Here is an 8,970-nt window from a genome sequence, read left to right as displayed (position 1 = left end):
TTTTTTTTTTTTTTTTTTTTTTTTTTTTTTTTTTTTTTTTTTTTTTTTGGATTTTGGGTAAATATATGGACACCGAACACAAAGTAAAAGGAAATGTTTTCGAGTCGAAAAGAGGTATTGTCGTCGATAATTTTCAGCATCCACTTCCAGTAGTAACATATTGATTCAGTGCAGATAACCATGATCGTCTTCCTTCCGAAGCTGTTCGTCGGAAACCTGATCTCGAACACCTCGCAATATTATTGTTCCTCATGTTTCTGCCAACATTGCAGGGAACCAAAGAAGAGCTACCTTCAGGATCTCCCATACAGAGATTGGGGTTGAGTTTCATTGAAGGAAACCTCTGACAGCTGAGGGATCGAAATGATGCTCCGAGCGGGGAAATTCGGGAACAAGTGAACTCGGGCTTGCATAACGGGGTGGTTAATGTAGCAGGTTCTGGTGCCTCACCAGAACAAGTGCAAAATGATAGAGATAAACTAGTTCTGGCAATCTCTTTGGCAATCGGTTTCGTTTGGGGAAGTTTGACAAAGGAAACTATACCGTTTCGGCACAGTGGACACGCGATCGAACCGGGAGGACCATGAGAAACTGAGGATGTGCAGTTTGTAGAACAGAGGTAAAGTGCACAGCTTGTGCAGAACTCATGATCACAACCTGAACCGTTCGAGATCATGAGCGTTAACTTAATGAATTATAAGGCGCTAAAACCATACGCAATTCTCGAATCAAATTTACCTCGTGCAGCAACCGTGCATTCCCTCTCCAAACACACAACACATGGATCTTGGCATGTAAGTAAGGCATCACAGCTTCTCCATCCACATTCTCTGAAAAAAAATCGAAGGGGTTTCTCGAGTTAGTAATCATACAGCTTTCTAACAATCCTATCGGTCACGCACGACTCACCTAGCAATTCTAACAATGCTCATAAGGGGAAGAGTTAGATATGGTGAAGGGGCGAGGTTTGTCGCTGCCACTTCAGGCTCTTGGCTAAGAACTTCCTCGAGCCAGTCTCGATGCCACGAATGAGCAACCATCAAAGGAGTCCATCTTCAATAAGATAAAAGTAACATAGGATGATCTGACAACCTCAAGTTTATTGGGCAAGATAATAGAACTATATAATGCTCACGAATTTAGAAAAAACATATTGTTTTATTTATGATCGCCAAGATTCTACTACCGAGCCAGCGTCTGAGGCGCGTTTATTTATCAAGAATGGGAACGATGGAAATCAAAATGAAAATCAATCGGTGAAAATGGTGGCTATGAGATGGATAGGCCATATAATAGTCCAAGCCCACCGCTAGCAGATATTGCCCTCTTCGAGCTTTTCTTTCCGAGTTTTCCCTCAAGGTTTTTAAAACGTGTAAGCTATAAAGGGTGTTTCGTTCTCCTCCCCAACCGATGTGGGATCTCACAATCCACCCCCCTTGGGCCCCAGCGTCCTTGCTGGCACATCGTCTCATGTCCACCCTTCTCGGGGCTCAGCCTCCTCGCTGGCACATCGCCCGGTGTCTGGTTTTGATACCATTTGTAACAGCTCAAGCCCACCGCTAGCAGATATTGTCTTCTTTGGGCTTTCCCTTCCGGGTTTTCCCTCAAAGTTTTTAAAATGCATCTACTAAGGAAAGGTTTCCACATCCTTATGAAAAATGGTTCGTTCTCCTCTTCAACCGATGTGAGATCTCACAGGACATGATAACAACAAATCCACCATCCTTAAAAAGAGGTAAATGCATACGAATACTTGAGAGAAGCATACCCATTTGCATTTTGAGCGGCAAGACTGGCTCCCCTAGCAATCAACATCTGAAACCAAAACATTCATGAACAATCAATTCAAGTTTGATGTAGAGAATTATGGGTCTGAATTTTGAACCGTTCTAATCGTTTTCGTTTCGTCTTGAAATCGAGGGCTTACTTGACAGCATTGGGCGTTCCCACCGCATGCAGCATAGTGAAGGGCTGTGCTTCCAGCACCTAAATATGACAACATAATCATCCTAAGAGAATTAATATCCAACTTAAAGAAGAAAGCCTGAAGAACCAATCTTTTTCAGCTACAAACAGACCAATCATAGCTAGCAGACTCTGTTTTGAAAGAAAAGCGTGACCAATGAACATGTTTGAGAGCATATGATTGCCTTTCAAGAAATTACATACCCAACTCCATGACATGATGTAATGACATTAAAATTCTACACGAAAAATTACGGTTTCAAACAATAATCATGTAACAGCCTAAGCCCACCACTAACAGATATTATCCTCTCTGAACTTTCCCTGCTAGGCTTCTTTTCAAGGTTTTAAAACACGTCTACTAAAAAAAGGTTTTCATACCCTTATAAGGAATGTTTCGTTCTTCTCTCCAACCAACGTGGGATCTCACAATCCACCCCCCTGGGGGCCAGCGTCCTCGCTAGCACACTGACCTATGTCTCTCTCTAATACCATTTGTAACAGCCCAAGCCCACCGCTAGTAGATATTGTCCTCTTTGGGATTTCCCTTCTAGGTTTCACCTCATGGTTTTAAAATGTGTCTATTAGGGAAGGAATGCTTCATTCTTCTCTCCAACCAATGTGGGATCTCACAGTCCACCTCCTTGGGGGCTCAGCGTTCTCATTGGCACACTGCCCTGTTCTCTTTGGGCTTTCCCTTCTCAGCTTCCCCTCAAGGTTTTAAAACGCGCCTACTAGGGGAGAGGTTTCCACACCCTTATAAGAAATGTTTTGTTCTCCTCTCCAACCAATGTGGGATCTCACAATCCACCCCCATTGGGGGCTCCGCGTACCCGCTAGCACACCGCTCTGTGTTTGATTCTGATACCATTTGTAATAGCCCAAGCCCATCGCTAGCACAGTTCTCTTCTGGGCTTCCCCTCAAGGTTTTAAAATGCGTCTACTAGAGAGAGATTTTCATACCTTTATAAGGAATGCTTTGTTCTTCTCTCCAACCAATGTGGGATCTCACAATCCACCCCCTTGGGGGCTCAACGACCCCGCTGGCATACTGTCCTGTGTCTGGCTCTGATACCATTTGTAATAGCCCAAGCCCACCGCTAGCAGATATTGTCCTCTTTAGGCTTCCCCTCAAGATTTTAAAACGTGACTACTAGGGAGAGGTCTCCACAGTCCTATAAGGAATGTTTTGTTCTCCTCTCCGGCCAACGTGAGATCTCACAAATCTCACAAATCAATTAAATTTAAAACGTAAAACTTGATGCAAACATGTTACAAAGCAGTCCAACTTTTGTGTTTAGGATCTTCTCTGCATCAGCGCTCTAATAGAACACAATTTAAACTAATGAACAGAACATACATCAACAACTTTAGGCTTTTCAGTAATGAGAAACAATAAAAAAAACAAGGTTCAATTAACCCCTTCATCATATCACAGCTCATATTCACTAAGAACAGCATAAGAGAAACAAAAAACACGAACTAAAAACCGAGTTACCTATTAGATCGATGGTGGTTCCATCTTCTACGGTAACCTGAGAAGCAGAGGCACCCAAGTCCAGAAGTAATTTCAAACTATCGACGTGCCCATTTAGCGCCGCCATATGCAGAGCTGTGATGCCTCCATCTGCTGTTCTGTTAACTACCTCCTTTAGACCACTGATGGATGAAATGGAGGAAAACAAATCAGTGACTTCATGTAGCAGAATAGAGAAGTATATAACCGGCCAGGATTAGATTCAAACAACAATACCTAAAGTCAAACTTGGAAACCGTTTCTTCATCGTTCGAACTACTACTTAACATATCCCAAAATTTTGGGGTACTAGGCACATAATCAGAAAGCAGAAGTCGGATGCACCGAGAATGACCATTCAGAGCAGCCAGGTGAAGAGCGGTACCTCCGTTCAAATAATCCGCTCGGTGAATCTGATGTCTCCCAAAGAAATATATGACAACGTTATCTAACATATCCCACAAACTACTTCATAGAACATTAGAACTGGTGGAACTAAGACTAAAGGGAGGTATTGCTCACATTGGCTTTAAAAAGTATAAGAGTCAGAACAACCTCCCAGTGACCATGCTGACAAGCTTGCATCAAGGCAGTCTGTTAACAAAAATGACGTTCAATTTTGAACTCTTAACAATAGTACACACATAGCCGACTCGAATATAGCTCACTTGGTCATAGATTGTTATAATAAAAAATAATAGCATGTAACAAAGGGTCATAGTTCAATCATAGTGTGAGATCCCACATTAGTTGGGGAGGAGAACGAAACACCCTTTATAACGGTGTAGAAACCTCTCCCTAGCATATACGTTTTAAAAACCTCGAGGGAAAACCCGAAAGAGAAAAGCCCAAAGAGAACAATATTTGCTAACAGAGAGCTTGGACTATTACAAATGGTATCAAAGCCAGACACAAGGCGATGTGCCAACGAGGAGGCTGAGCCCTGAAGGGGGTGGATATGAGGCGATGTGCCAGCAAGGACACTGGAGTTCGAAGGGGGGTGGATTGTGAGATCCCACATCGGTTGGGGAAGATAACGAAACACCCTTTATAAGGTGTGGAAACCTCTCTCTAGCAGACACATTTTAAAAACTTTGAAGGAAAGCCCAAAAGAAAACCCCCAAAGAGGACAATATCTGCTAGCGGCGGGCTTGGGCTGTTACAAATGGTATCAAAGCCAGAGGGTGATGTACTAGCAAGGAGGCTAAGCCCCGAAGGGAGGAGGTGGATATGAGGCGATGTGCCAGCAAGGACACTGGGACTCGAAGGGGGGTGGATTGTGAGATCTCACATCGGTTAGGGAGGAGAACGAAACACCCTTCATAAGGGTGTGGAAACCTCTCCGTAGCAAACGTAGAAACCTAGAGTAAAAGCCCGAAAGGGAAAAACCCAAAGAGGACAACATCTGCTATGGGTAGGCTTACGCTCTTACACATAGCTTTGGAATTCATGAATGGATAAAACAAAACATCACATTGAGGAACAAACATAAAGAAACTAAACAAGAACAACGAGCAACAAACAACGACATTGTTCGTACCTGACCACGATAATTCCGTAGATTGATATCAACCCCAGATTCAAGCAAAAGAGCGACAATCTGCAGACAAACATGTTAAAGCGTAAGTCAAGACACCATCAGAAAGACATTCGGAACAATCTCTAAGCAGAACAGAGACATTTTTGAAAAGTGAAATACCTCATGGTGGCCATGAGCTGCAGAGTAATGAAGAGGAGAATTTCGTACACCAAAAGTTGAGTACCTCGCCAAACGAGGATTATATTCCAACAAAGCTTTAGCTTCTTGCAAGTCTCCATCCCTTGCAGCTGAAACTAAACGTTCCCCAGATGCAGAACACCCAAAGGAATTCCCAACAAGGCTTAGAAACTTCATCTTCCCCCAAAGATTTCCCTCCCAATCAATGGTATATCAAACCCAGAACAACACCTTTCTATCTGATAATCTGATAACCTCACCTAAAATTCTGTATGTGCAAGAACAAACCCATTCACAGAAATATACAACCTAGCAATTTCAATGCAGAAAACAACCTTACATAATCCCCTAGTGATAATCAAGCGAAGAAGGTAAAGAACAAAAGGGAAAACCCAAAGCCAGAATTTCTTCAAGAACCTCTCCACTTTCAAAATCGACGAACCCCAGTTGGAAATCCTTCAAGAGAATCTTCAATCTCCAAAACCCAACTCAGAAATCAATCAAATGATCGAAAACAGAAACACCCATTAACGATTTTGAAGGATTAAAGCGGAATTGGGAGTGGAAACCTTCGATTTCTTCCTGCTTCATCAAGAACTGACCTAATTCCTGATGAAAGAGAAGCAGAGAAGAATCGAAGGCAAGAAAATCCGGATTGAAAATCCCCCCTTGTCGGGGAAAGATTAATCCAAATGAAGAAAATGGGGGAAGGGGAAATGGGGTTAAAGATAATGAAAGTGAGGGTTTGAAACTAAAATTTGCCAAAAATGAAGGGCACGGAAAATTGGGAGTGGTGGGTGGATGGATTAAAACATATTTTCGGTGATGTTTTGCAAGAAACTCAACCAAAAAAGAAGGGTGCGTGTATTAATGATTGGTAATAATTAGGCAGTGAATATATTAGGTGTTGTTGTTTTGTTCTTATCTTGGTTCACTGATCGTCTTCCTCCCTCTGCCCTATGCTCTCCAGCTTCCATTTTCTGGCCTATTTCAGGTGAGGTTATTAAAAAAATTTGGTTAACTTACACTAATTTAACTATTTTATTTTTTTTAAATAAATTTATAAACGTCATTTTTACTTATAAATTTATTTATTTTGTTATATAGTTTCTACTCATATTGTTTTTGTTTTCTTGTTAATTCTCTACCATCAATTTAATTTTTTTTAAATAAAATATTGAGATTTTATCCAAATTTAAAAAATAGAAATAATTTTTTTTTTTTACTTTCTCAGTAACGAGTGAGTTAAGTCAATTTGTTTGTGTGTTGCCTATAGCTACGCAACGTATGCTCGAGCCTCTGGTCCCAATTTAAGAAGGTTTTGAAAAACTGGGTGGAGAGATTTTTCGGAATAGAGTTTGAAAGCAAGATTTAATGAGAGATTGAAAACGATGTTATATAACATGCAAGCAAAGGCAACAACAACGGCTTAGTAGTATATAACTATTTGGGCACGGAAAAGTTGACAATTTGGCTTGATTTTACTAACATAGGCTAAAAACCGATAATAAGATAAGAAAATTGATTGGTAAAGTTATTATTTAAAGTTCAATTTAAAAATTAAAAACCAAATAATTATGAAATAGGGAAATTTTGGTTTATTGTTGGATACATCACAAATTCAAATGTTTGCTTAAGAAACAAGGAGTAGATGATGTGTCAAATTCAAATTCTAGATCCTAATTCGAATCTTAAACATGGATCGTTAGAGAATGTCGGGGACATTAAGTGCCAAATTCAGATTCTGGATTCTAATTTGAATCCTAGACATGGATCGTTAAGGAAGATCGGAGACATCAAGTACCAAATTCAGATTTTGGATCCTAATTCGAATCCTAAATATGGATCCTTAGGAAATGTCAAAGATGTCAGGTGTCAAATTCATATTCTAAATTCTAATTCGAATCCTTAGACATGGATTGTGAGAGTCCCACATTGTTTGGGGAAGAGAACCAAACACACTTTATAAAAATGTGGAAATCTTCCTCTAACAAACACGTTTTTAAGCTTTGAGGGAAAGTCCAAAAGTAAAAACATAAAGAGAACAATATCTGCTAGCGGTGGGTTTAGGTCCTTACATAGATTGTTACCCTATAATTTCACCGAGCTTTTCCTAATTTTGCATATTATTATCAATCCAACACAAAGCAATGTGGAATTAATGATTGGAAAATTGTACAACTAAGAAATAACTAGACATTTTAATTAATTATAGTTAAATTCTCTATAATTAAACACATATTCATACTATATATTATATTTAAAACAAAGGAATATAATGTTTCGAGAATATGAGGATGATGATGAAAAAATCAGCTTAAAATATGGAATACATGTGTTTGGTGGGTATTGTTTGGATTTCTTTTTTTTTCAATGGTTTAAATGGAACATGCAACCCACTAAGATCCCTATTCTTTTTTAAAGGAAAATTATTATTTTTTATTTTTAAAAAATTAATAGTTTAAGCTCACCGCTAGCAAATATTGTCATATTTGGCCCGTTACGTATCACTGCCAGTTTCCCAGTTTTAAAACACGTCCACGAGGGAGAGGTTTCTATTTCCACACCCATATAAGAAATGGGTTGTTCCTCTCTCCAACCGATGTGTGATCTCACAATCTACTCTCATTGGAGGTTTAGCATTTTTGTTGACACGGCTTGGTGTCTAGCTCTGATACCATTTGTAACAGCTCAAACCCACCACTAGCAAATATTTATTTCCACACCCATATAAGGAATGTTTCGTTCCTCTCTCCAACCGATGTGGGGTCTCACAATCCACCCTCATTGAGGGTCTAGCGTTCTCGTTGACACACTGGTCAGTGTCTAGCATTCTTGTTGACACTGCTCGGTGTCTAGCTCTGTACCATTTGTAACAGCCAAAACCCACCACTAGCAGATATTTATTTCCACACCCATATAAGAAATGCTTCGTTCCTCTCTCCAACCGATGTGAGGTCTCACAATCCACCCTCATTGAGGGTCTAGCGTTCTTGTTGACACACTGGTCAGTGTCTAGCTCTGATACCATTTGTAATAGCCCAAAACCACCACTAGCAGATATTTATTTCCACTCCCATATAAGGAATGTTTCGTTCCTCTCTCTAACAGATGTGGGATCTCACAAACCACCCCACTAGGGGTCTAGCGTCCTCGTTAAGACTCAATGTCTAGCTCTGATACCATTTGCAACAGCTCAAGTCCACCTCCAGTAGATATTGTCCGCTTTGGCCAGTTAAGTATCATCGTTCAGTCTCAGATTTTTAAAATGCATCTAGTAGGAAAAGGTTTTCACACCCTTATAAAGAATTTTTCATTTTTTCTTTCCAACGGAGGTGGGATCTCAAAAAAAAAAAGTGACTCCACTAAAATATTTTTCAATTAAAAGTTATAATTTAATTGTAAAATGAAAAATGAGTATAATAAATATTGAACTTTATGCTAAAAAATAGAAATTAAATATATGTGAGGGGGAAAATTATAATGTATATGTTTGGTTTGGTGTATGTGTAATGTGGGACTTTTTGATGACAAATGAAAGAAGAGGTTTGAGGGTTGAATGATGAGGAGACCATTGAGATTAAAAAAGTATCCAACTTTAAAAATAAATAAATAAAGTTTCTATTTTTTCCTTGTTTCATGGCACTATGGTTTCAATTTTTTTTAAAAAAAAAAATATATATATATATTCGTGTTCGTAAGAAAATTGTTATGATTATTTCATGAGATTGAGTTAATTAGTAGATATAGAAAGTATTAACCTCATAATGAA

The 8,970-nt window shown here is 39.4% G+C and overlaps 1 protein-coding gene across 2 annotated transcripts; it reads right to left on the bottom strand.

Annotated features, from left to right (window-relative positions):
• Positions 1-36: 36 nt before the first annotated feature.
• LOC111444257 (E3 ubiquitin-protein ligase XBAT32-like) lies at positions 37-6,062 on the bottom strand. Of its 2 annotated transcripts, XM_023082284.1 has the most exons (11): positions 5,616-6,062; positions 5,181-5,466; positions 5,022-5,081; positions 4,004-4,075; positions 3,719-3,894; positions 3,464-3,624; positions 1,928-1,986; positions 1,769-1,815; positions 910-1,053; positions 739-830; positions 37-657 (listed from the first exon to the last, which is right to left on the bottom strand). In XM_023082284.1, exons 2-11 carry the CDS (start codon positions 5,373-5,375, stop codon positions 134-136), a joined length of 1,530 nt encoding a protein of 509 aa, XP_022938052.1. In that variant the 5' UTR covers positions 5,376-5,466; positions 5,616-6,062; the 3' UTR covers positions 37-133. The 2 variants fall into 2 exon arrangements, with proteins under 2 accessions (XP_022938052.1, XP_022938051.1); XM_023082283.1 differs by having other exon boundaries at positions 5,181-6,062.
• Positions 6,063-8,970: the final 2,908 nt, after the last annotated feature.

Source organism: Cucurbita moschata, unplaced genomic scaffold, assembly GCF_002738365.1.
Source record: "Cucurbita moschata cultivar Rifu unplaced genomic scaffold, Cmos_1.0 Cmo_Scf00006, whole genome shotgun sequence".
NCBI lineage: Eukaryota > Viridiplantae > Streptophyta > Magnoliopsida > Cucurbitales > Cucurbitaceae > Cucurbita > Cucurbita moschata.
This window is presented reverse-complemented; position numbering and strand designations above follow the sequence as displayed.

Coding starts and splice junctions, on each gene's coding strand:
- LOC111444257 (XM_023082283.1), bottom strand. CDS start 5,375: ATGAAGTTTCTAAGCCTTGTTGGGAATTCCTTTGGGTGTTCTGCATCT. Junction 3,895..4,003: donor TTATACTTTTTAAAGCCAAT/GTGAGCAATACC, acceptor GGGAGACATCAG/ATTCACCGAGCGGATTATTT. Junction 3,625..3,718: donor GTTTCCAAGTTTGACTTTAG/GTATTGTTGTTT, acceptor TTCATCCATCAG/TGGTCTAAAGGAGGTAGTTA.